Source organism: Heliangelus exortis, chromosome 4 (assembly GCF_036169615.1).
Source record: "Heliangelus exortis chromosome 4, bHelExo1.hap1, whole genome shotgun sequence".
NCBI lineage: Eukaryota > Metazoa > Chordata > Aves > Apodiformes > Trochilidae > Heliangelus > Heliangelus exortis.
The window spans coordinates 15223192-15250357 of NC_092425.1; the positions used below are offsets into that span (position 1 = coordinate 15223192).

The following is a 27166-nucleotide window of genomic DNA, read 5'->3' on the forward strand; positions in this document are numbered from 1 at the left end:
AGACTTCAGCATTTTCTACAATGTAGCCATTTCTAGATGAGATTTTTTTCGGGGGTGGGGGGTTGTACTTCAAGGGTTCTGGGGTAGAAAGTAATAGAATGTGTGATGTTAATGTGCAAAGGTCATTCCAGCTAGTAACAAACCTTGTCAGAAGTGGGATGGTCACATCCTGTCATGACAGCTTTTGTTGTCTGCTGTGGTGTGCTCACTGACTGTAGCAAGTTGCCACAAATACCTTAGCAATTGTTTGAGTAAAGCTAAGTTCTACTGCAAAATGTCCAACAGAAGCCAGATCAATGAACATTAGGCTGTCTTCTTATTGTATTTATCCTGACCTTTTATTAAGTGGTGAGAATGAAAGTGTTCTGTCAGTTTGTGTGCTGATTAAATTGTCTCATGAGTTGTGTGGCTCTTATGATTTATTTTCCACATTTGTTAAACATTATGATGTCTACAAAAAGAGCAGAGAGCTTCCTGTCAAAAAAAAAAAAAAAAAAAAAAAGGAAAAAGTAATAGTGAAATATTAGTGTTTAATTCAGGATCAATAGTGTTTTCTAAATGCCTTGCTAGGTCCATCATGTATTAATCTATAATGGTCTGTTATGTACCGTTTTAATTATCCTGTTATCAATTTCTCTCTTTTCGCTTTGTCTTTTGTCAGCTGGGCTAGGAAAAGTCACACAGTGCATAAACACTTTCCCATTACAATATTTTATTGATGATTGAATCATTTAAATTGGTTTCCGTTGTTATATATGCTGGTCTCTCCTTACACTGATGAAAAATCATTTGCACAAAAGCTTTCTGAACCTGTTCCAGGCTGTCAGCATTTTGCTGAGAGCATATCTTAAAGCTGAACTGTTCTGCCAGTGATCTGCTAAGTTTTTTTATCAGGTAAAATACTTACTGTGCTTATACCTGATCCCTCTGTTAAAATAACCTGTACTTTTTGTGCCATATTATTGCACTGAAAATGAGGTTTACCTGATTATTCTTCATTCTGTGAATTCCATGTCCATGTGGTAAGGGGGCATTAGCAGTTTCTATTCTATCCAGCTGCATCACAGTGTACCTTGGGCTTTTCCCCAGCTTCCTCCCACATTTTATCATGGCTGACAGCTTAATAAGAAACCAAGCTGGCTCTGTCTGATCCACCTGCCTGATTCTTTTATGGTGAGGTGCCCAGAAATACACCCAACCTGACAGGGTGGCCAAAAACTGCCTCTTGCTCACCAGTCAAGTCAAAAGTTGTGCCCTGCTGTTGGACCAAACCATTGGTTTTGAGGTTACATACTGTGCAGGCCCAAAATCCTTTTGAGGAGTTTATTTTCTAAGATACTGGCTGGCTTCCCTTAATGTGTCCTATATTCTTCGTATGTATACACACATGCTCTAAATACACAAACTTAACATCCACCTGAGACTGATGTTTTGGACCACTGTGGATTCAGTTTAGGAAGAAGGCCAGGTCAGTTAGCATTTATGACCTGCCTTTCTTGTTGCATATATTTACAGCAGCCCTATTCCATTAATTGATTTTTTTCGTAAATATTTCTATATTCTTCCTGTTAAAAAATAGATGTATAACTATAGGCTAAGACATAATTCTTGCAAGAAAAAAGATGCAGCTGAATGATGATCCTTTGTACTTAATTATAACTCCTTCTTTCAAAAGGCCAGTTTAATAAGTTTAATATGACTGATTTTGTCTAATGCCAGTAGTATGGAGATAATTGCTTCAGTTGTGTAGGGAAGAAACATTTAGTTTTTGACATGAAAGCGTGACATAGCTACCAAATTAAAGACCAAATCAGTTTATTAATCTTGATATTAACCTAGAGATTTAAAAATCTTAAAGTAATTGCTTTTATCTCTCACTGTGAAGTTCGTCTGATAAGTTAACTCCTGCTGTCATTATGCCTCTCTATAAGAATCCACTTACCTTTGTTACTTTGCTAGTAATTTTAAGCTATAGCTATCTCTGTCTTGCTGTGCAGTAGGGCTTCAGTCATTTTGATTTATTATTATTATTTGGAAACATTAAGTATGTTATCAGCTGAATGCTTATACAGAATTTTGTTGCATGGTAGGAATTCCAGTAATACTGTCAGCTTCAAATTGGAAAGTGTCACAGAAAAACAATTCCATAGGAATAGTGAAGGGAATGCATTGTTTTTAAAATGGTTCTTTCTAAATTACCGTAAATTGCGTATGATAGATTTGATGGTGCCAGCAGGATTCTGAATTCAGTAACTCAACCAATTTCCATGGTAACAAAACTGCAGAATGAAATATTTTAATTGTATTAATAAATGCTGGGAATTTTATAAACAATAAACTTCAGGGGGTTCTATGAAGATTATGATTGGTTGTATGATTGGATTTTTAATTTGGATACTATTGGACTGAGAAACTGGAAACTAGCAGGGAAAAATAACAGGTGTATTAGTTCATAAGTTATCGTGTTTTATTATTTCTACTTTCGCCCATTTAGTATCTATGTTTTGGGAGTTAAATAAAAGGAAAACCCAATAAGATAGACTAACAAAAGCCACTGGGTTTAATTTTAGTTCTATTCTTGAAACATGAAGAATAGGAAAAACCATTTATCGAATGGAAAACCATGTAATCATTAGGAAGAAAGGTTATTTTCATACTCCTGGAATAAATAATATTCAATTCCATAACAGAAGAAAATATATTTATTGATCTAGTGACAACAGTCTAACCTGTAAGTGTTCTCAGGCTTGCACTTTGTCATGGTTTAACACTGGCCCGGCAATTAAACTGAGTAACAGATGCTCTCTATTAATCCCCCTCCCCTCCCTGATAAAGAAAGGAGAGAGAATAAGGGAGCGAGACTTATAGGTTGGAAACTAAACTACACAACTTTAATGAAACAGTAATGATAAAAAGGAAAAACAATTACTAAATATATACAAATATACAGGAAAATTTATACCATGTTCCTCCCCCCCTTTCCCCCAATAACTCTCACATCACCACCAAGGCTGCAGAGCAGCCCTGGGAAAGTCCAGGCTGGATTCCTGGGGTCAGCAGCACTTGGGAGCTGGAGGCAGGAACACACAGATTCAGGCTGGCATGGATCAGGACCACAGGCAGACGAATGGACGGAATCCTCCCAGGATGCCGAAGCAAACAGGGACAGGTGAAGAAGGGGAAGCAGGAAGGGGCTTGACCCTTGTGATCCCTCAACTTCATACTGAGTATGACGTTTATAGAATGGAGTACTCTGGTCAATATTGGCCATCTATTTTGTCCATTCCTCCCCAAAGGAGGGTTTCAGGTGTGCCCTCTTTACTCTTTTTCTCCTTCCGGAGGGTAAAATGTTCCTCAGAGCTGAGCAGTGTCCTTGGCTCTGCACACCAATCTCTAGCAGTAACTATAAACATCGAGTGTTATCAGTCCTAGAAGCAGACACTGTCTGAGAAACTTGCTGTTAATTTCAGCAGCTGCAGCTATTTACAAGAGACTCAGCTGAAAGCAAAAGTACAAGACAGAGAATTACTTTTTTCCTGTCCCAAACCAGGACACACTTGAAGCTTTACTGAGAAGCTTTTGCTGGGTGTTCTCTTTGTTGGACAAGAATGCCTGAGAAATCCCCTGGGGTGGCTCTGAGGGGTCACATGCAAAATGCTGGGCAGCAGAGTGCAGGTCTGTACAGGGTCCTGGGGGCATATGAAGATGTCTTCTGTTCTCAGACTTTGGGTTAGGTCATTTACCTCTCTCTGAAGTGTCTCTTGTGCATTTATGAATTTCTAAGACATTAATCAAAATTAAAAGAGTATTTAGGATGCCACAAAGAGAGTTTTCAGGTATACTTACAGTCTAGAGCTAGATTTCTTCCATGTGTCTGCCATGAAAAAAAAATTAAGTCCTGTAGTGTAGGATTTTCTTTTTGTTTTTATTTCACACTGTCTTGTAGATTACGAGAGTTTTCTGTCTCTCTTCTACCTTCTACCTCTTTAGATACTTATTAGTCCAAAGATTAATGTCAGTTCTACAGTCGAAAATCTGAAATTTCTAAAAGATTTTGCTGATCTGTTTCTACTGACTGTGCTAAAAAATTGAATAATTTAAAAATATTTGGCTTCTTTCCTCTTCAGGGATGGGAAGAAATGTACTTTCAGAACTAGAAAAATGCAAGATTAATTTATGAACTAGATTAACTTACAAATTAAAATGCCAGTGATTTTTGCATCTGTGAAGGTGCTTTTAATTGAAACTTTTACAGATTGACTTTTTTGTAGCATTTGAATGAATTCATGATACCATGATAAAATTCTTTTTTGGGGGGGAGTCACATTCTTGGGGAAAGACTTTCAACTGAAAGGCACTCACTTGCACAATAGGTGTGTAATATTACATCTATCTAATACCTGAAGCAGTATTCATGCTACCAGTCTGTAATCTCAAATGTTGCCGTATAGTCCTTCTGAAAATAGCTTCAGACAGATAATGTTTGACAGTGTTGGTATATTTTAGTTTTCAACAGGAACTTTAAAGTTTAGGTATTCCTTTGCAATCATTGGGATGACTTGAAATCTTGTCTGTCCCAGGATACACTATTATTTGTGCAATCTCATGTGCAAAGACCAATGAGCTGACTGGCTTAAACAGCACTGCTTCAGAGCACCAGATATGCAGACCCATCCATTTTGTTCTTTAGTAGGAAATATATTTTCAATTACAGTTGTGTTAACTCAGGGAAACACTTTAAAAAAGTATGTGCACTGCCAGTTTTTCCATGAGAAATGTGGAGATGTAGGATTGATTTACAAAAGAGGATTTGTATAACAAGAGAGAGTGCATGGAACTGTGTTTTGCATATTTTTTTTCTCCACTCCCACATGTCAAGCAGAAGTCTCTCAAATATTTACGGGAGTTATGCCTTTTAATAATACAGTATTTTTCGTTTAACATTTGGATATCAGGCTAGAGACTGTATTTTATAAACACGGTAATAATACGTATGATCTACTCAAGGGGTAAGTGATAAAGCAAATGTTTTCTGAGTGCTCAAGTTCTAGCTGATGAAGGGCATTTTTTGCTATTTTCCCCATATTCCTAGTTATGAGTATATGCATAAAAGAATAAAGAAAGAATAATCTAGGAGTTAAGGAGCCTATTAAAATTTTCAGTTTATCAAAATTTTTCTAGTCAAGGAATTTTGAAATATGAGAACGTAAAAACCATGGGCTGAATAGCTCTCCTCTGAAAAGGGTAATATTTAGTAATGTGGTGTATTTTTTCTGAATAATAGTTATATTTAATATTAGTATTTTCTCTGAGCTTGAAGGAAGCTTAGTACTTGCAGTATCCTGTATAATTCCTATTTCCAGAGATATATTAAGAGGTTATTCGAGGCCATTAGTGTGTTGCTATCAAAAGACACACCCCTCGTGGTCAGCAGATCACGGCTACAAACAGTGTGTTTGGCTTTGTTCCAGCTGGTGAACTGTATTAAAAGAGAGAAAAAATTCTCTTAGACTAATTTAGGCAGTAATGTCTTTATTAATGAAAACCCAAAGATATAAAAAACATTAAATAGTTATCATCTGTCTTCTCTGTATTCATTCAAATAACAGCTGAAATTAAGATTTTTGCAGTTGCAGTGGCAGCAGTGATGTGTGTGAGTGGCACAGCAAGCAGACCATGGTGCCACCATTCCTGCTAACATATGGGCTGTTATTGTAAAGTGATAAGACCTGCACAGGGACCTGCAGTGGCTTAATGAATGCAAGAAAAGAGGAATAATAGATGTAGAGAAAACGTCAGGATATGTTATTTGGATTGGCTCCTTCTTGTGTCTGTTTGACATTGGAACTAAAATACCTTCTAAAATAAGGATTAACATGAAGCTGGTTTCCTGGGAATGGGAAGCTTAACCAAGGTGTAACTATGTGCTTTCTTCCAAGATTTGCAAAATTCTTGAACTTTTACATAGCTACTGTTTTGGACCACGAGAATGTCTGCAATAAAATTCATGGCACTCAGAGGTGTTCTTCACTATGGGATTGCTTTTTCCTTTCGTTGCTTCTAATACATTAGACCTATAATTGGTTAGTAAAAAGTGGCAAACTCTGAGTCCTTCTGTAAAATACCACTATAAACATACAATACAAATCTGCTTGGGAGTGTTGATAGTAGTTGCAACTTCACAATCTGGCATATAAACTATAGGGACAGGAGAAGCTGAGGGGATTTATTTTTATTATTTTTATTATATTTTATTTATTATTTCTATCTTTATTTTGTTGCTCTCTCCCTTGCGTCCCCCAATTTAAGTTTTGTTGATGAGCCTTGAAATACCAAAAGTGCTAAAATCTAGGGAGTAAGTTTGGACTCTGTGCAACATGTATAATTCTCTTCAGAATGGGGCTGAGATTCTGCTGGCTCACAGCAAAGTGCTTGCAAAAGGCTAATACTCTTTACTGTTTAAAAACAAGGATTTAAAAAAGCTTTCAGCAGCTATGCAGCACTGGTTTTCTGTACCAGAAGAGTGTTTTTCAAAGGGAAACAAATGTAAAACTAGGATGAGGTTTCATTGTACTCATCAAGAGGGAAAGCATTGCAGTGATTATATAAATTCTGCCTCAAGTACTGTAGTAGCTGAGATTGCTGCAAATATCAAGCTATGTAAGGTTCAGATGTATGAAGCACTAAATTCTAACTAGTAACTTGATATTAGGTGTTAGATAACATCAATAATTTTCCTCTGTTCCTTTACTGTTGCCTTACTAACTCTGAGGCTATTTTTTTCAGTTTCTCTTTTGCTTGCTGTGTCCAAAAAATAATCAACAGCTGTGCAGTCTCCATGGGAAAAAGAAAAAACGCAACAAAACAAGCAAAACAAAAAAACCTCAATCCCTTCAATTACAAATGCTGAAGAAAATAAATCAGTATTCAGTAATAAGCAGGCAAAATAGTTGTGACAAATGGGACTCATCTCATATTTTTAACCATGACATGAATTGGATGATAGATTAAAACAATCATGCTTCAACTGTTTAGCTGTTCAGAGTAGAATTTGTACTCTGGTAACAAAAAAAAAATGTGGCAGAAGACATCTGTTGAATATGTGGACAGGAATATAGAATTACATTGGTCCAACACCCAGAATTTGCTGTATTAAGCATAGAATCATTGCCAAAAAAAGCAGCCTTAAGAGCTGTTTAGTCATTTTCCTTGTCTCTTCCACAAGAGTTAGGTCACAGAATGATGTGCTAAAAACCAAGATCGAATGACTTAAGTGAATTTTGTGGCAAAAGGGACTGAAACAGGAAGCTGCAACTGATAATGGAAATGACTTCTGAACGCTAAATAAAGGTTTAGTTATGTACAGTTTAGCAATTGTCCATGTTTAAATTTCAGACTGTGCAAATGGAGCAAGATTTATTTCATGTTGTATGATGAGAACCTTGATCCTGAATGCCAGATAATCCCTCAGATATTCACTTCCCTTTCTGTGCCATTTGGCTTTCTGTATAAATCTTTGGTAGCATTTAATGATTATTCAGAGATTTTCTGTTTTAGAGGTACTGCTTTAGCCTACTTGGGATTTTGTCTCGGAGAGAATTAAGAACAGTTCATTACCCAAAGATGAGGAAGGTACAGAAGAATAGTACTGCTACACTATAACATCAGTGTCATGTTTATTATATTCTAATGCCCAATTTAAAATAAAGTATTAACGTTTAAATTTGGGGCCTTGTGTTGTCGTAGCACAACAAAATTACTAGGGGAGGTATTACTAACTTCCTTATCTACTTCTACTGTGGCACTATACGAAAGACATAGTTGTGAAAGTTCTTGAAGACTGGTATTTCCAAAGTGAGATATTTTAACTAAATGGTAATTCCCAATCTTTTAAAGTAAATATTAACCTTCTTCTGGGTTGCCCTCCAAATCTCCAGACAGCTACCACTGCTTCCCCCCAAGGGTTGCTGCACAGTGGTTGAGCTCTTTTGCCTCCAATCATCCTGGTGCTGAACTTGGTTACCCCAGTCCTCCCTGTACCAGGGCTTTTCCGGGGGTGCTGTTTGTATCTGACCTGCCTGGCTCAGAAAACATGGAAAACATGTTTTCAAAGACTCACAACCAGGGTATCACTTATCTAAAATAATTCACCTGTAATGTGTTTATGTCTATTTCTTCAGCTTATCAGAATGATTTTTTCACTCTAACTTTGTCACTAAAAGGCTAGGATGTTAAATTAAACTTGTGGCCAAATCTGCTTTGCCCTACACCCTCAGTAGTGTACCCAAGTGCATTTTGAGTGTTTTTTTATTTTTGGTCTTCAGCCTTGAAAAATATTTTATTCTCTGAAATCCTTACTATTCAATAATATCTCTATTCCACTAAATAGGTTGGAACACTTTTTAAGGTCTGGAAAGTAGAAAAGAATATGAAGGATTTTACCTTTGTCCTCTGAAATACAAACATTTAGGAAAAGTCTGAAGTGATCTTGGATTTGCCAGCTTTTCCACCTCACTAAAAATTTTCTCCCCAACTCAGAAAAACAACCAAGAAAACCAATTGTAGATGGCTGAAGTTAAATATTCTGTAGCTTTTTGCCTTCTGCATGGTAATGGTAGTGACATTCTTTCACCTTTTCTACATTTTGAAGCTTTTTTCCATTGTTATTCATTTAATGTGATTTCCTTTCTTCATTCAGTCTCTCTTACTTGAACCTATGTGCCTCTTCATAAAGATGGGAAAGGAAGCAGGGGCTTCATAGTCCAGACAGTCTTTGCTGCAGAATGTGTATCTCACAACTTCCACTTGTGGTTGGTTTGTTCATTTGGAATCCTTCTGTATGACAGTCATGTGGAGGAAGTTTCCATGCCTGCTGACTGGTTAGGCTGCAGATACTTAATTCCGAAGTCCTTGAAGTTTTGTGTGCAGTCACCTAGCTTGGAGAGTGCCTTTGTTTTCACTGAGCTGCGTGCTTTTTTCTTATGTGAGCTTTACTAGTGAGCTGTACATTGGACCTCCCCCCCCCTTGCTCTTCACAACTTATATTAATATGAACTGCGCTGAAGACCACAAGAGCTGCAGAGTTCCAAAGTGGACTTCCTTTTCAGTGTGTGATGGTTTGTTTGATAATTATACTGCAGTTCCCTATTTTCAGGCATTTGTTACCTTCCTTCTTCTCTGAGGCTTCAAGTTTGGAGCATCAAAGTCATCAAACTAGAAATTAATTTGTGTTTTGAACAGGGAGTACTACACAGTAAAACTTCCCGTGTCCCCAAATGCATTCATGTGGGTGAAACTACATGTAGGCTTTCCAACTTCTTTGTTACCTTATGGCTAGGCAGAAAATAATATTTCAAAACTGCTAAGTAAAACTAGAAACTGATTTTTCCTTTAATATCCAAGCTGAACAGATTGAATTCAATTTTTGGGATGAAAAAACTAGTACTGGGCTCAAGTGATGCACACTTGTTTCATGGTGATGAAAGTATTATTTTAATTTAAAAATACCTAAGTCTCCTCTGAGCACAAAAAGTGCTGCTAATCATGTGGAAAAAAATATGAAACATATAGTACTTCACTTATGAAATGTAATATATTTTTTGAACCTAGAGAAGCTGTTTTGACCTAAAGTTTAGACAGTACGAGGAAAACAGTTAGCTGCAAAACATCAGCTGTGTTATACAAAAATTATGTACAAAGTAGATACAGTTGATTAATATGGGTATAATGGCAAATAACAGAATTATTTGTTTAATCCTTTGGCTTGTGCCCTGCATTATCAGTTAGCATGATAATTCACTTGATTTGGTGGTGCTATTCTGTTTTCCTGGTGTTCAAATGATAATATTTTGCATCTTTGGGGAGGTCTTGTAGCAGCTGCTGTGTCTGTCTCACCCCTAACAGCTGTTTCATGTTGGCTGCATGTTCAGACTGGCAACTTTTTCCAACAAGGGTTTTCCTCTATTCCTAGTATTCCTATTTTTAAGGTTGTATTTTTTTTGCATTATCTGAGGAAAAGAATGAGTTCAATTATGTTCTTATTTTCTATTCTTAATTTTAGAACAAGGAGTTTCGTTCTTTCTAGGTTCATACATTAATGCATTTTGTATGTTTTAAAAAAGGTATAATTTAAAAAAAATTATAATTAAAAAAATATTGTCATTATAAAATTTTTAAAAATATATAATTTAAAGAGTGTTAATTTTGTCTCCTATGAGCCTGTGTTTTCTAACAGAAGAAAGCTTAGTCATATAAATAACTGTGTAGGTATTTACCCTAAGGCTGCTCATAAGATAATGGAGTTTCAAAATAAAATGAAGATGAATGTTATAAGATCATAATCATCATATAAAACTAACTGGAGTAACTATGAATATTGTGTTATTATAGATCCAAATTTTTCCCCCAGTGTATTTTTCTAGCCTTCTCCACAAAGGTAGCTATCGTGGAACATGTTAGCATGTCCTGACTGCAGGACTGGAGAATACCCCATGACCTGTCAGCCCTCTTCTGTGCTGATCATCACAATTTTATCACTAGAGGAATGCTCAGCAAATTCTGGAGCACCAGCTTTTGCTAGAGGTGGCATGCATCCCTCCCTGGAATAGATATTTCCCTCACTGCTTCTGTTATCTAAGGGACAGACAGAGTGACAGACCTAGGAATGATGGTACTATGCATAAGGTTTTGGCAATCATTGATCTTGTTGAGAGCCACTGGTCTCTTGGTGTGGTTCCATTCAAAGTGACTGATAACTTCTTTTAAAAGCTCATGTCTCAACATTTTTTTTCCCTTAAATCTTGGCTCTATATGCAGTCTGAAAACTAGAAATAGTAAAAATAATAATAAAAAGTTTAATAGGATGGGTATGCAGATCTCTTTCAGAGTGTTTTTGTTTTGTGAATATCTGCCTGGAGATGGTGATCAGTGATGCAGAAAGCTCTTGGAGTACTTTGCCAACTGAGTGGGCAGACACCTTACTGTTTGTCCCACAGTGACCTCTGCATTCAAGTTCAGCAGCTAAACCGTTATGTAAGGAACAGATTTTACCAGTTTCAAAGTGTGTTTTGCATTGATTATGATCTTGTATAAGATGTTGCATTGTCAAAGAACCTGCCTGTTCAGTAAGTTTAGGCATGAAGCTTGTCCTTTTCCCTAAGATTGCAGCGTCTCTCAAAGTTGTCTTTGCTTCCTTGAAAACCTTACTATATTTTGTACCGATTTTAAAGGAATATGAAATCTATTCCTAAAATAGGAAAGAGAAAAAAAAAATTAAAAAGACACTACTTTTCAATTAAGAACAAATCAAAAGCTGTAGTTAGCTCAGAGGAAATGGACATCTCTAGATCAAGATTTATTCTGTGTCATGGAGATCGATTGCTAGCAAATTAATATCCCCTTTCACAAAGATCAAGCTGTGCAAATGCATCTCTTGGTAAGCGAAGACTTTACCCTGGTAAAGGGTGTCATAAATACTTTTTTCCTTGCGAGTATTGCTTTGTACCGGAAATTATTTCTGCTTTGAAAAACCTAGAACATGCCCCAGTGTTGTATGCTGCTTAGCTCGTAGCCCATCTATGCTACAAGCTGATTGTTGTGCACCTGGAAGGGATGTCTGGAAGCAGCTGGTTTTATAGGACGGAGGATACTTCTCCAGTAGTTATTTCTCTTCTCCCGCCTTTGGCTCTACAGCTGGTTTTTGTGCCCACAGTCAGGTCATACCTGTTTGTTTTCCTCTCCTAGTTGGGCCAGTTTTCTAATAGCTTTCTATAGTTTGGAGAACAGTGGAATGCTGTGCTCCCCAGGTGGGGCTCCATGAATGTAATCGGGCCCCAAGGAATGGTGCCAGCACCCTACTTGTAAATGTCTACACGTGTGGAAAAGAAGGAAGGAAGATAGGAGCATTTTATTTGGGGAGCAGAGGGGAAGTTTCTAAGAGCAGGTGACACGAGATGGTGCTTCAAAGGCTACATCAATGCCATACACAAGCTAGCTGATTTCAGGTTAACTTTATATCTATGTGAACTGTTATCAAGAGATGCCACATTTAAAAGAATGCAGAATGTATTTTCAACTGGTGTACAGTCTGAAGGGGTTTTGAGTATTTTGCCATAATTTTCTTTTCTTACAGAAGTGGAAATGGTGTATTCTGTACAGAAACTAGTGGCTTTCTGTTTAGGAGTTTGAAGCAGGACCCCTGAAAACTAGAAATGGTATCAGTGTTGATTTAAAGTGTTACTTTTCCAGTATGTAGGAATATGGAAGGACATACTCCTACACACCAGACAGGGGTGTTATGTCCATATTCAGGTGTGTCTATGTGAATTTTTTCAAGTAAATCAAGAGATAGCACACTTGCTTCTAGCCATGCGTAGATTGGAAAACGTTGAATGATGATATTAATGAAGTATCTTCTTGTTTTGGTGTGTCTGTGAAAATAGGCTGCCTTGGTCTATTTAATGTTGTTAGTTGTCCTATTTTAGTTCAATTTAGAGCCAAACTGATCTGGTTAATTGTCAAACAGTTAATCAATTTCAATTCAGAGGTTTCTTTTGGAAGTTCTATGAGCTCTTTATGGTAACAGAGAAATGTATTACATGGTTATGGCTGGAGATAGCACCCACAATGAACAACAAATTCAGTGTGTAGCATGTCTTAGCAATCTTGTGATTGCACGTGACATCTTTTGCTCTTTATTTCTTATGTGTTCTCATTTTAATGATTTCTAAGAAAAGTGTATTGCACCTGAAAATTTTGGAAAGACTGAACTGATTTGAAGGCAGTGAGAATACAAAATCAGGTTAATTATTGTAGCATATGTTGCCTACCTGGTAATAAGGTGAAATTGTTTTTACTTATTTAGCTCTAATTTTCCTTTTTCTATTCAGGGTTGGAGGCACTCATATAAGCAGTGAATGGATTGTATGGAATAAAATGACTTACCAAGATATACTGTAATGCACATAGCTTTGTTACAGGGAAGTACTCAATGACTCAGGTATAGAAGTGGCTGGTAATTGGAACCACTGCACATGTGGGTTTAGATGACTATCTACCCTGAACCTGGGCCAACACACTTTTTGGCACCTCTTGCTGCATGAATGAGTCAGGTCAGACTCTGAAAAGTGCTGTGTTCCGTCTCCCATCTAAGGATGTTAAAGGAACTCCCTCAGATTTCAAATTTGCCTTCCAGTTAACTCAGATTTTTGTTGTCGGTTCTTGGCAGCTGCTATGAAGGGGATGAAGCAAAAAATTCCTGTGCTTTCCACACTCAGTAGCATATAAAAATCTGAGACTTCGATTTTTAAATGTCATATACTATTACATTAGTCCTTTCATTGGTATCTTCTGAGTGCAGGAGACCCTGTCACAGTTCTGCATCTACTCACTGTACAAGAAGAATACCTGTCTTGCTGATAGATTTCACACCTCACTTTTACAAATTCTAAGAAAAAATTCCTCTTATTTTCACAAGCTTTCCCACTGGGGGGTAGTTGTACCCGAGTTAAACACTTCCCTAGCCTACTCAGTCATCAAATAGATCTGCTTGTGAGGGAGGGTGTCAGGATGGTGGCCGTCCCAGCTGGTGGCCATCTCAGGGCTGTCCGTGGTAGCTGGGACCTGGCCTAGCCTAGAGCTGAGCTGGTTCCCTCTTCTGCACCTCCTGTGCTGGGAGCTCTTTGTAGGTGAACTATTTTTTTAAGATGTTTTACAGAGCAGACCAAAGTAATTTTCAATGTGATGTCTCCTAGTTGCCTAGCATTGAAGAAAAATAGTGGAGATAGGAGCAAGTAATGTAATATCTGGTAGATTTTTTACAAATATGTATCTTTTTATTTAAGTAAAGACTTTTTAAATATGCATTTGATTACATACTAATGAATGAGAGCATTAGTAAATCAGAAAAAGGTCACTTTTGCAGCTGTATGAAACTACTGAGAATATAATCTGATTAATGGTCTCTACAAGCTGATATAAAGATCAGACAGAAAAAGAATTCTAGTTACCAATAATGTTTGGAATCAGTCTGAATGTAAGTAGACCAGAGAGAATAATTTGGAAAAAGCAGGACTTTGGATGAGGTTGTAGTTGTATGGAAGCAAAGAAAGCAATCTGTGGTATAATGAAGAAGCAAAGCAGGAAGTGATATCTTCCTCGATGAAGGAAAGAAGTGAAAGCATTGGAGATGACACTGAGATAAAGGCCAGGGGTTTTGTGATTCTGAGGGGACAAATAATAGAGCTATTGACAGAGGCAGTGAAGAGAGGGGAAAAAGAAAAATTTGGATAAAGATAATAAACAACCACTTCAGCTCATGTTAATTGGAATATGCTCTGTTGACTTCATTCACAGCATGCAAGAGAACCGTAAGGAAAAGACAACCACCAAAAAAAGACAAAGAAAGTTGTAATATAGAAATCAACTGGAACTTAATAAAAAAATACTAATTCTCATTTTCAAGAAGACTTTAGGAAATGTTAAGGTTGTGTTTTCTCAGTACTGTATGTTTTCAGTTCATATTTAAAGTGTAAATGTGTTTCAGCATCTTTTATGCTTTGTTGTATTTAGTTGTAGAAAAAAAACATGCTGAAAAATTGTTTATATATCGACGTATGTTTAAATGATTGCATTTATTTAGGCAGGGTTTAAAGAAATGGGAAAGACTGTAAGAGTTTAAGAAAATACTGGAAAAAGATATTTTTTCTAGGTAGTTTTCTTTGTATAAAAATATAGATCAGTGAGCAGATACGTGCTATATGAATATATATTTGTCGTACATTTCCCCAAAGGTTGTAACATGGCATTATAGTCTTCAGATTGGTTTTAATGTCCAAATAAATTCTTTAATTAAATTGAGCTCTTTTTTATTCAAAGCTGTCTTTTGGGGAGATATTGCCTTAGATGATGAAGACTTAAAAATCTTTCAGATTGACAGGACAATTGACCTTACGCAGCACTCCAACGAAAGAATTGGCCATAATACAGGTATGATATTTCACACTTGTTTTAACTTCTTTAAGCTTTCTTTTAACTTTCCTGTTAGTTACTTCTGCATAGAAGGCAGCCTCTGTTTTAAATATAAGAAAGTCAGTATAATGTTTTGGGTAATATTAGTTTACACAGACAAAAAGTTATGAAACAATAAGTATAATTTTTTTTTAAGGAAAGAAAAAACCTAAAATTTTAATTTTGTTCTGGCATTTCTGATCAAAATGTCTTGTTGATTATCTTAAAATATCTTGTTGAACTGAAGAGCAGAAGCTGGTCAGAACTGTAAGTCCACTCTGCAGGATGTCATGTGGGAAAGGAAATTGTACAAAGGTTTGCTTTCGTCACAGGAAGTTCCCAACAGCAGAGCCCATATGCCCTATGGAGAACATATGTGAAATGCTGGGAGTCTTGGATTACAACCCCTTCCTTCGCTCCTTTTTTTCTTCCTTTCAATCTGCATCAAGATCTAGAAGCAACACAAGAACATGCTATCCTTGCTAGAAATTGCTTTTTCTAAAAAGCAACTGTTTTCTCTGATGTTAGAGCACATATTTGCTATTGTTAACATAGAGTGCATTAGGGCCAGAAGATGCAATCTGATTAACACAGGCAGTTGGGTGTTCAGATGGGTAGGTATTATTTATGTGTAAATATATAGATGTGTGTGTACAAGGGAGAAAACATGATCCATGCTTAAATAGATGTTTAATCTCTAGAAATATTTATGCTTTCAGGCTCTGATTTGTAAATTCATAACTGAGAGTTTGTAAATTTTAAGGTTATAGTACGAAATAACAAAGTTACTTAGGAAAAGCGTGGAATAATTCTGTTAGAATTGTATAATGTATAACTGAAATTTATTTTCTATTGAGCAGGTTCTGTATGTTCCTGAACTGAGCTATTATTAACTTGATGATTCCTGATATGTGGAAATAGTTATCACTGTGAAGAATGGTTAGGAATGAATTTTTCAGATCAAATAAGCAATTTTCAGCTTAACACTTTACTATTGATATATTAGACATGTTTTTACTCTTCTTAGTTAGATGTTGTGGTTAGACTACTTTGTGCCAGGGCAGAAACATCTTTGATCATTTCTAGATCAAGACAAGATTTTAAATTGTTAATAGTAAGTGGTTTTCCTGCCTCCCTACCCCCAGACAATAATTTAATTGGCTTTGATGGCATTTTGCTGACAAAATGCAGAGAGCAAGGTCAGTCATTTCCCCTTAAAGTGGATGCAGTCATGAGATATTTTTTTTTTTTTAATTTTTTTTTTGGTTGGTTTTGGCTTTGGCCTGCTAATGTTCCTTTCCTTTTTTTCCTTAGCTGCACATTTAATTATTTGTCAGTTGCCGCAGAAGGAATGTATGTTTCTAAGCTGTTTTTCAATATTATTTAATATTGTATTATTTAATTTTATTTCCTTGCCTGTCTTGAGATTTGCGCATTATCTTTTACTGGGGGCAGTATCCTATTCAGGATATTGAGTGATCCTGTTGAGGATTACTGGTGCATTTGGCTCAAATTTGTCTCCATTTACTGCACAAGAGGAGTCCACAGTTGCAATGGTCAGTGGGACTGGAACTTGGAGAATAAACTTTGTGAATGTCAGTGATTTTGCAATGGTTCTTAGTGAATCCTCAGCACCCTTGATTTTTTTCTAAAAACAAAGTCAAAGAACTTGATTTTACACTTCACATATGTAATTATTTTTCTAAATATACAACATTTTTATACATAAACTAGGAATTTAGCCTGTTCTTGCAAACTGCAGAGGTTAGTGTGCAATGTTCCCACTTAATTTCCAAAAGAGTAAATTGCCAACGACTGACTGGAAAAGTAATGTAAAATGGCAGTAAAATAGAGAACAATTTCATATTTTACCTTAGTTGCAGACACAGTGGCAATTAATTACAAGGTTGATTTTTAAGCACTTTGTTGCACACCTCTACAAATCAAAGGTGATATCAGGTAGATACTTGGGCATGCACTATCAAGATGGAATTGCAGAATTGTATTTTTAATTTCAAGTACTAAGTAAACATCCTGATGGCTCACAGGTTCTGATTCACATTCTTGTGACTATTCTTTTGGTGAGGATTATCTTCCTGGATTTACAGAATCAGATACTTAATCTGTGTGCTTCTCAGAGAGTGGCTCTGTCATCCTATTTATCGTTTTGTCCAAACAATATGCATAATCATTGTAAACAGAAACAACAGAGAAGCTGATGAAACAGTTATGTACACGTTATCATGGTTTCAAACTGACAAAGCAGTCCTCCTCCTCCTGCCTGAATATGAGAAGGTGCTGCAAATAACGATTTTTTAAAATCTTATTTATTTTTTAAAAGAAGCAACCATGACTATTTTAGGCTGTGTCTTGGCAAGGTTTATCCATATAAGACAAATTAAGTATATGAGATACTTTCTGTTTTCTAGTATTTCACTAAATAGGATACAGAGGCTGTGTAAACACAGAAATTATAGTTTACTACCTTTTCTAAAAATAATTAAAGTATGATAGCTTCTTTAACTAAATAATTAATTATCTGTTTTTTCTGTTATATCTGACAGTTGATGGTTTTAAGGATTTTTTAATATTTGCTTGGAATATGCCTTTTTATTAAATGAATGGTAACATTAATTATGATCAATACAAGGAATGGAATTGTTATATTTTCTGTAGGGTAGCTTGTAGTTACCGTATAACTTGTTGGAAAGGAATGTGTTGGACAATTACCTCATCTATCTAAAATGTTTTTAAAAATTTGGAAAATTTTTCTCAAGGGAGCCAGGAACTATGTGACAGTGTAACCCAAATAATTAGGTACATTGTTATTCACTGAGCAGCCCCACAAACACATTTGCCTTATATGGAATTTTCTCATCTGTAATGGTTTTAAGTTGCTGATAAATAAATACATTTTCCATATGTATATGAGGAATTTTTGTGACAAGTTGGGAAAGGTCTTTTTAAGTTATGATTGGAGGTTTCAACGGTCCTTTCATTTCTATCTTTTTGATTTTGCTGTTGTAAAAGTAGTTTGAAAACTCTCATCTTAGGAATGGTACTGAATTTTATAATACCACCTATTAATGAATTTCTCTAATTTTGGAAAATGAAATCTTTCTGGGCAAGTCTGAAAAATTTATTGCCTAGTGAAGTATTATTGGAGTTCTTGCTTCTGGTTTGCTGTTGCTTACAAAGGCACTTGCAGCCACAAAGAAGATTACAGGTGAAAGGAATAAGAAATGTGCACGTTTCTGTGATGTGTTGCATCTTTGTAATGGCACATTACTTATTAGCATAATATTTCTTGCTCATTGATAGCTGACATGACAGACATCCATGCCTGTAAGATCTTACAGCAGTGTATTCTGGCATGTGTTGTTTCAAAGCCTTTAGAGAGCATTGGACACCTATATTTGCATACTGGCAAACAAATCTTTCATGGTAAAATAAATTGATCGTATTAACTTTGTATCAATTTTGGTTGTTGTTTTGTTGTGGGTGTTTTCTGTTTTGCTTTTTTTTTCCTGTTGAAACTTTGGGTGTTTGCTTCCCTCTTTCACCTCCCTTGAAATGAGAAAATTATGGCATGGATTCAGGAAATTTCTGTTGAGAATAAGGCTTTTAGCTGTCAATCAATATGACTTTGAGGATGTCAAGGTCACCAGGAAGAGAAAGCTCCAAATAATGATTAGATGATGTAATTGTCATGACTTGTCTGAATAACAAAGACAGGCTGGCTTATGTTCTGGAATGCATATTAGAAATTTTTTCAGCTAAAAATGTTTTTTTATTTCATTGTCAAGAATACTTTAAGAATTTGTATGCAAGTCATTGAAGGATGTTAAACTTTTTTAAGATGCATTGCAATTTTTTTTTCAGGATTTTTTCTAAATTCTCCAGGTTTTATAGTTGCTCTGGTTGTAAGATTCCATATTTTTAACTTTTTGTAAAATTCCTTTTTTTCTTTTCTTTCTAAAGGTGGCCTTGGAGAGCATGGGATGTCAAAAAACCGAGGTGCCCTCTATCAGCTTATAGACAGGATAAGAAGAGTTGGCTCTGGTATTTTCACTGTTTAAATTAGCAGGTCGCCTGATGTGATAATGTATCATGAACATTAATTATAACAGCACTTTACCACTTTTTTATTACTATTGGCATAAAGACATTATAAAATGAATAGTACAATAATAGTAATGAAGAGATTAGCTCTTTGTTGCATTTTCTTAGACGTCTATTTCCAGCACCAAATCTGGAAGATAAAATATGTAGTTTAAAATCTTGTATTAAAAATTCCCTAGTTTTTTGTATTTCAGTGTTCACAGTTATCAGTTCATCTGATATCAGTAGAATGTCTGGTCAGTACAGGTAGGCTATGCTGCATAGCTGCTAATTTTATAATGGTTTTTTTTCAGTTGGAGCACTCTGGTGATTCATACTGTATTTGAATAATTTACTTGGCGTTACACTCAACACATTTTTGTACTACTTAAACTCTTGTTGATATGAATGTTGAATTCAGCAGGCTACATAAGTGGAATCCCCTTTAATACTGGTTGAACTTACTTTATTTGATGCAAGGAGACGTCACTTTAATGTCATGAAACCTCAGTATCAAAAGGGAAATTAGTGACACTTCATTGTAATCTCAGCAGACTGTGTCTAAATGCATCCCTGCATATCTTGTAAGAGTAACCAGAGCACAGAAACTGCCTTTGCAGTTGTACTCTGGTAGATTACCTTCATGCTTTCAAAATCTCCAGAGTGCATTGTGTAAGTGCTTGTCATTTTTTTGCATGCAATTTGGCATAAATTTCTTACTTCCTGTTGAAAAGAAAATTGATAAAAAGAATTTGAATGGTAAAACTTCTATATTAATGTGTGATTTGTTATTTGCTTATCTGAGTGCTTTTTTTAAACCCTGAAATGCTCTGTATCATTCCTCATACACTTTAAACTATGTGTGAGTGTGAGTTGTTACAAAGGCAAGCTTTTTGTCCTGTGTATCAAGAGGTTTCTCTCTGCCTTGTGCTGTAGCTTCTTCCTTTTCTTCTGCTGCAGCTCTCCCACCCCTGGGGACATGCCAGGATACCCTACCATGCTCTGGCCCTGCAGTCCTCCCCAGTTATGACATAGCCATTAAAATCTAGCTGGAACTGGTGTTAGAGGGGTACTCCCAAAGGGAAGATTTATCTTTCAATGAGGAATAAGACATCAACACCACTGAGTAGGATTTGTTGACCTTTTAAGTAATCCATTTTAATCAGCTTCCCTGGTGTGCATACAAACCTATTTATTTCTTCAGAAAAACCACCTGCTATGGTGTGCAAGTCCTTGTCTATCCTCATCCCATGCTGTTGTCACAGTAAGTTTCTGATGATTTGGGAAACATTTGCCAGCAATGGTGGTAATGTGTCTGAAAATAGCAGACACTTTTTGGTCTTTTAAAGAAATTCCAGCCATAAGTAATAGTTATCTATAGGGTTCCAAAAGGTCGTTTTTAAAAAATGTATGTTGGCATCCTAAAGTGTTGTAGGGTTACTATCAAAATTATAGTCATGTTTTCATCTGAAAATATTTCTACTGGTGGTAGCAATGGGTGATGGAGAGCAGAAGGAGAAATGACCCATTCTGACTTTTTCCATATGTGTACAACGTTGCAAATAATTTATCTTGTTTTCTTTGAAATTTCTGATAATTAAAGCCAATGGAATAGTTTAAAGACTACTTTCTGCCCAGTGCTTTCAGGGTGACCGTACACTTAATATTTCCAGACTTTGCAATAAAAACAGAAGGGAGAGTGCATGCTTTGATTATTTTGGGTTTGTCCAAAGTCTTCCCGTCTTCGCTGGAAAAATCCTTAATTATATTTAAAAAAAATACACAGAGAGTATGATTTAAAAAAAAAAAATGTAATTGAGAAAATTTAGATGAAATTATATAATGTGCCTTCAAGTTGAGAGATATATGTGCAAATTGTTACTGTAGGTATGTTTGAAGACTTAGACTTCTCATTTCAAGCATTTCTCGGAAAACTAAGTGATGATAGACTGTTGCATAACAGCAATGTCCTACTTTTAAAGGGCATAAAGAAATAATCTGACTTTGACCAGCTGGAAAATAATTGCTCTCTTTTTTGTGCATGTGTCATCTTATTCAGCGTTTTAATTATCATTACAGGCTTTGAGCAAAATAGTACATCTAAAGGAAGAACTACTGCAAAATTCTCAGGGAAATATGAGAAAAAACGATTTCCCAGAGCTGCTACATCGCGAACAGAAAGAATTTGGCCAGGGGGTGTCATTCCATATGTAATAGGTGGAAATTTCACTGGTAAGCTTTGCGCTTTGGATGGTAAGAAAGAATATGATTTTTTTGTAAGTTTTTGTTTGGTTTTTGCTTTTTTTGGGGGGCGGGGGAGGAAGGGGGGCTGTTTATTTGTTTTTGGTTTGGTTTGAAGGCAAAGCGTACTAGGGAAGTCAATAAAAGTGTTGCTTTTGGATCAGGCCTGAAGTGCATGTGTTCTGAAATAGTAGTCATACTTCAAAAGAATTATTCCCCAAGGCAAGCAGCATAATCAAAATGTGTAACTATGTTTTAGAAAGTGAAGGCTCTTCTTTGCCTAATATTTCTCATTACCTGTGTATTTGAAAGAGTTTAACTGTCAAAAATTTGTTTTTTTTAAAAAAATGCAGGATATTTAGCACAAGAATATAACTAATTTGACTTTGTGTGATGTTTTGTGCTAAACCGGTTTCACTCAACAAGCAGACTCAAATGTGTATTGTCATTCCTGAGTTTGATATCCAGATGTGCACACACAGACATTATATGTGACATTAAGCAAGACTGACTTGAAAAAATACAGTATTCTTAGCAGAAAACTGTAGAAAAAGTTTAAAACATTTTTTATCCCTGAAAAAACTCAATAGATCAATATCAATGTGAATATAAGAGAATTTAAAACAAAAAGAGAGGAAGAATAGCAAAGATAGATTGGAAAATATATGTAGTTACATCTTATTTATTGTACATAATAATAGAGGGAAGCAAAAGAAACATGGACATGCTTACACATTGAATTCATATGTATATGGAGAAACCAGAGTCATTCCTTTCAAACTGAACCTTTTAGTTTGTGTATTTACATAATACTAAGCCTAATGTGACATTTGGTTTAGGATTGCCATCTTAAGAAATACTGATAGTAAAAGAAATGAAAGCATATTGTGTTAGGTGTTTTACATTTTTCATCATGAAAGATAAATTCTAAAGTTTGGCAAACATTACTTAAAGATAAAAGAAAAGGGCAAGATGGGATAAAATAGCATTCAATTTTTGGGATCCTGACATGATCTGAATTTTCTGTTTTTATGAACTTTGCGGTTTTGTTGTCTTTAAATTAAAAAAAAAAAAAAAGGTTTTTGTTCTTCCTTTGCTTTTATGTGCATCTTTGCAAAAGTCTGCAAGATCGATGCATTTCTGCTAGCAGATTCATGCCAAATTGTACTGTTCTTTGTGGATTTCCAGCTCAGAAACAATACAGCTATATTCTGAGATTCTGCCTCTAATCTTCTGTCAGGCAATAAGATTACATTGCTATATTATCTGAAGTACTGTATACAACCTGACTTTTTGTTCAGTGGTGATAGCTGGCCTGGCTGCACCTGCATCTGCATGAGGAGAGGCTGAGGGAGCTGGAATTGTTCAGCTCGAAGAACAGAAGACTCCAAGGGAACCTTATAGCTGCACCTGAAGGGGAAACCTACAGGAAGGCTGGAGAGGAATTTTTCGTAGGACTGTCCAGCAACAGGATAAGGGAAAATTATTTTAAACTGAAGAAGAATAGGTTTAGAGTGGATCTTAGGAATAAGGTCTTCAGTATGAGGTGGTGAGACTCTGGAACAGGGTTGCCCAGTCATTGTGGGTGCCTGCTCCCTGGAACTGTTCAAGGCCAGTTTGGATAAGGCTTTGAGTAACCTTGTCTAGTGGGAGGTGTCCCTCCCCATGGCAGGGAGGTTGGAGTAGATAATCTCTAAGGTTGCTTCCAAGCTAAGCTGTTCCATGATCTAGAGTTTAGTTCTGATTGTTTTTGAAGGTGTTTCTTCTTTTAAAAAAGAAATATCTAAGTATGCTCAGTGCTGTACCAAATGAAGACTTTCTCCCTTTCAGAGAAGTGTTTGAAATCTGAAAGATTTTGATGCAAAGAAGTGTAGACTGGTTCCTGTTCAAGACAGCATTATTAAAATCTAGTGCTTTGACTAGTATGCCTGTTTTATGGCTTAGGTCTCCAGATTTGAAGGCTTCTTTCTTTTTTTCCCCTAGTGTGATACGCTTGATAGTTTTATCTGGGAAATTTCTTTGCAAATATTATGCTAATGTAGGCACCTAATTCCTCTGGTGTAACATACCTGTGGTGGGTTTTTTGCAGGTTTTGTTTGCTAGGGTGTGTCAGGTGGTGTTACTCTTCTTGCAGAGAGACATGTTTTGATGAGCTGATGGTCTGAGTATCCCTTTAGTTAGAGTCTGTCAGTACACGGGACTGCAGGAGCAGAGGACTTGATGATCCAGTGGCACCTTCCAGTCATACACTCATAGAATTCAGATCTGATTTTAAGGAACAAGATGGAATTAGAAAAGTCTCTTACTTCATCTCATTCAATTATTCTTCCAGGCACCCAACGCGCCATGTTCAAACAGGCCATGCGGCACTGGGAAAAGTACACGTGTGTAACCTTTATTGAACGAAGCGATGAAGAAAGTTATATTGTATTTACGTACAGACCATGTGGGTAGGTACATATGTATGGTAGCAGATACCTGTGCTTTCAACGTTCGGCCACATTTGTCAGTTTTGCAGTTATAAGTTTATCATGTACTTCACAAGAAAATGATAGATACTGCGTTTAAGTGGTACATGTGTTCTGCTTGGCTTAAGGGTCACTGAAACCACTATCTATGGTAACTTTTTGAAATTATGCATGTTTTGTCTGTTTCTAGATAAAGTGTTCTTGCTATGTATTCATAACTAGGAGACTTTTATACTTGGCTTTCTGTCATGCTTCTAATATTTAGAAGCATGTGTTCTAATATATTCTAAAGGTATTTAATTTTTTTATTCTTAGCTTTCTCCATGTTGGATTTGCTTCTGAATTATGTGTGGACATCTATCCCAAGTTCCTTTTCCACTTTAATGGTTGTTAATTGTAATTTCAACTCTTGTATTGTTAAATTGTCCATGCCCAGATTTTTTTAATCCCTAAATGCGTAACCATTTTAGAAGTTCCTTCTTCCAGGTCAATGATGTGTAGAAGTAAACCAGTTTTATTACTCCTTACTTCAGCTTTCCATTAATTATCGTGTTTTATCTTCACATATTCCTGCTCACAAATGCCTCAGTCAGATGTGTTTGCTCTTTATTCCACTCAGAATTCTTAATTTTATACAGTGGTCAGTGAAATTCCTGAATGCACCATTTTCTGAGCACAGCACTCACCACCTGTGAAACACTAGTTCTGATACCTTCTGCTTGGGTGGTAGACTCCACAGTGAGCAGGTCGCTGCTTTGTCAGCTTCTTGATCAATGAACACTTTGCATGCCTACTTTGGAATTTGTATGGGTGGGGTTGCAAAAAGAAGTTTTGGGACCTCCTTGCATTGTAGGAATGACCGTGTATGTATATAACATTACAACTCATAAAATTATGTGTACAGTTACCTGTTTAAGTTGCCCCTGATATTCTTTGTAAGGCATGGGGTAATGTAATAAAACCCACTCCTAGGCTGTTTTAAGAAAGCCATCAGCTTTGTAATGGAAAATTTTTGAGACACAGATCCTTGCCATCAGGACCTAATTCTGTGGAGTGCCTGTGAACATGCCTGACATGTTCTTGTGCTCTCATAGGTCTGCTCTAGAAACTTGTTAGAAACAGTGGTTTCAGACACTTTAGAAAGAGAACTACAGGGGTATCTACCAAGAGCTTGGTTTTGTGAAAAGTAGATTCTACAACTTCAAAGTGCCTAAAGCTAAAATGACAGAAAATTTCTTCAGCCAAAGCACTGTTCCTTAGGCTGGTTGATGCCTCATGAGATTAAGTCACTTTAAGATGAAGGTTGGACTATAACCAATTGAAACCAGAAGGCTGGAATATAATCATTATCTACCTTCAAGGTCACCACTATCCTTTATGGATGTTTTATTGATAGGTACTTCATAAATGAAAAATAATTTACAATGACTATAACAAGCTTAAAATAATGAAGAGTATGGAACAGTCTACCAGTGATGAAAAAAACAGGCTAAACAAAAGGGGCAGTTGATCCATAAGCCTTTTCAGGAAGAGACAGATAAGTAAGAATATATTGTCTCTGGGTGAACTGGACCCATTAGGCACTAACCACTGGTATACAGTGCTGATGCAGGATTTCCCAAGGAAAGAGCCCAGACAAAAGTGAGACCAAACTGTCTGCAAACACTTTTTGTAACATGGCTAGTCACATTGAAACTAATCTTGGTTTTTTCCCATAGCATCCTGCTGTGTTGTTTTTTTTAGCACATTGTGTCATGATTGTTTGCAGTACCATGGCATCTAACATTCACCAATGAGGAAGACTTTATTGTACTTAGCAGTGTTCAAATTAAAAACTAAATTGTTAAAATGGATACAGAAAATGGATATGACCATATATATGGAAATTCAGGTGCCAATATTTACAAATGTCTCAGATGACAGCATTAGCATACTAGCAAGTGAAGTGCTATTGAGCTATTGTAAATATAAAGGATATTTTGAATGACTGTAATGAATTAATTCTTGCAGCACTTCATGAGAAGCTTATCCCAGAGGGGCAATGGTGAAATAAGCATATTTGAAATATAGCAGCTGGCTACCAGAGATGCATGACCTTCCCGAAGTTGAGAGCTGATATATCAGCAATGGATGAGAGAGAAGTTTTGATTATCATAGACAAGTAAGACTGGAAGGGATCTCAGAAAAATGTCTTATGTATTCTTAAAACAGAAACAGCTATACCTAAGCTATGCTGATATATTCTAAAATCTGTCAAAAATTAATATTTCACAGCCTGTTAGGAAATGTATTGAATGTAGGAAGTCAGGGACAGTATTTTGGTAATAGATCAACCAGATACTTCTTGCTGCAATTAAAGTACATGAACTTTTTTTCCTGCTTACCATGGCCATAGAAAATAGATCATTCTTCCTTCTTTTTTTAAGTAATCTATTACGTATAGAGATTATATATGTTGAGACTGTTACATCCACCTTCAGTTCTATTTCTTTTACTCTAGAGAATGCCTAATTCATTTAATCTTTCCTGTCAAGTCATGTTTTCTAGGCCTTTGATCACACTGTTATTCTCTTTGAGATTCTTTTAAACTAGTCCACATCTTTCTTGAAACTGAAGACCCAAAACTTGGGCATTTGTCCAGATGTGTCATTATTTCTGCTGAGCCAGAGCTAGAGCTAATTCACATATCTTGTAGTCTCTCCTTCCATTTTGGTACCTGAGATGCCTTTGTGTTTCTTGACAGCTGCCACGTTTGACTCATTGTCAGTTAGGATATGACTCCAAGTAAGAACCAGAGTTCTTTCCCAGCACTGGTAACGTGTCACAGGTTTCAATGTCTGCCCTGTTTTGCATGTCTCAGGACAGCAGAGAATGCTCTACTTCCTTCTTCAAAAATTTTCTCTAATCTGTTAAAGTTTCATGCTTTTCTTCGTTGCATTTAGCAGTCGTTAGGCTGTAAGTTTAAAGAGCATCTTCTCTATCATTACTTCATATAAAATCCCAACTAGTTTTATATGTCACTTTATATATCAGGGTTCTCTAGTTTGCTTATGGGCAGCTTATGGAGAAAAATGTCAAAAGCATTACAACTGGATCCCTTCTTCCGATCAGAATAATCTGTTGCAGTCTTAATAATTATAATTATGTTGCAGTCTTAATAATTATAATTATTCATCATCATGTCATTTTTATTTAGTCTGATTTTGAGAACAGTTAATTATTGAAATACTGTTTCTTGGTACAGCTGAAGCCCTTAGTAGTTTGAAATTTTGTAATTGCTGATATTAATTTGTACCCTTTAGCTGCAGATGTGAAAATAAGAATGTAAAACTAAAACACAAGTTCTTATG

General features: G+C 36.1%; 1 protein-coding gene across 1 annotated transcript in view; it reads left to right on the forward strand.

Moving 5' to 3' along the window:
* TLL1 (tolloid like 1) overlaps positions 1–27166 on the forward strand; it is a 126617-nt gene that overhangs the window by 39386 nt on the left and 60065 nt on the right. Inside the window, exons 2-5 of the mRNA XM_071743118.1 lie at positions 14875–14985; positions 18988–19068; positions 21187–21339; positions 23681–23798. Coding sequence (XP_071599219.1) covers positions 14875–14985; positions 18988–19068; positions 21187–21339; positions 23681–23798 — 463 coding nt within the window. The remainder of the gene's footprint in view (positions 1–14874; positions 14986–18987; positions 19069–21186; positions 21340–23680; positions 23799–27166) is intronic.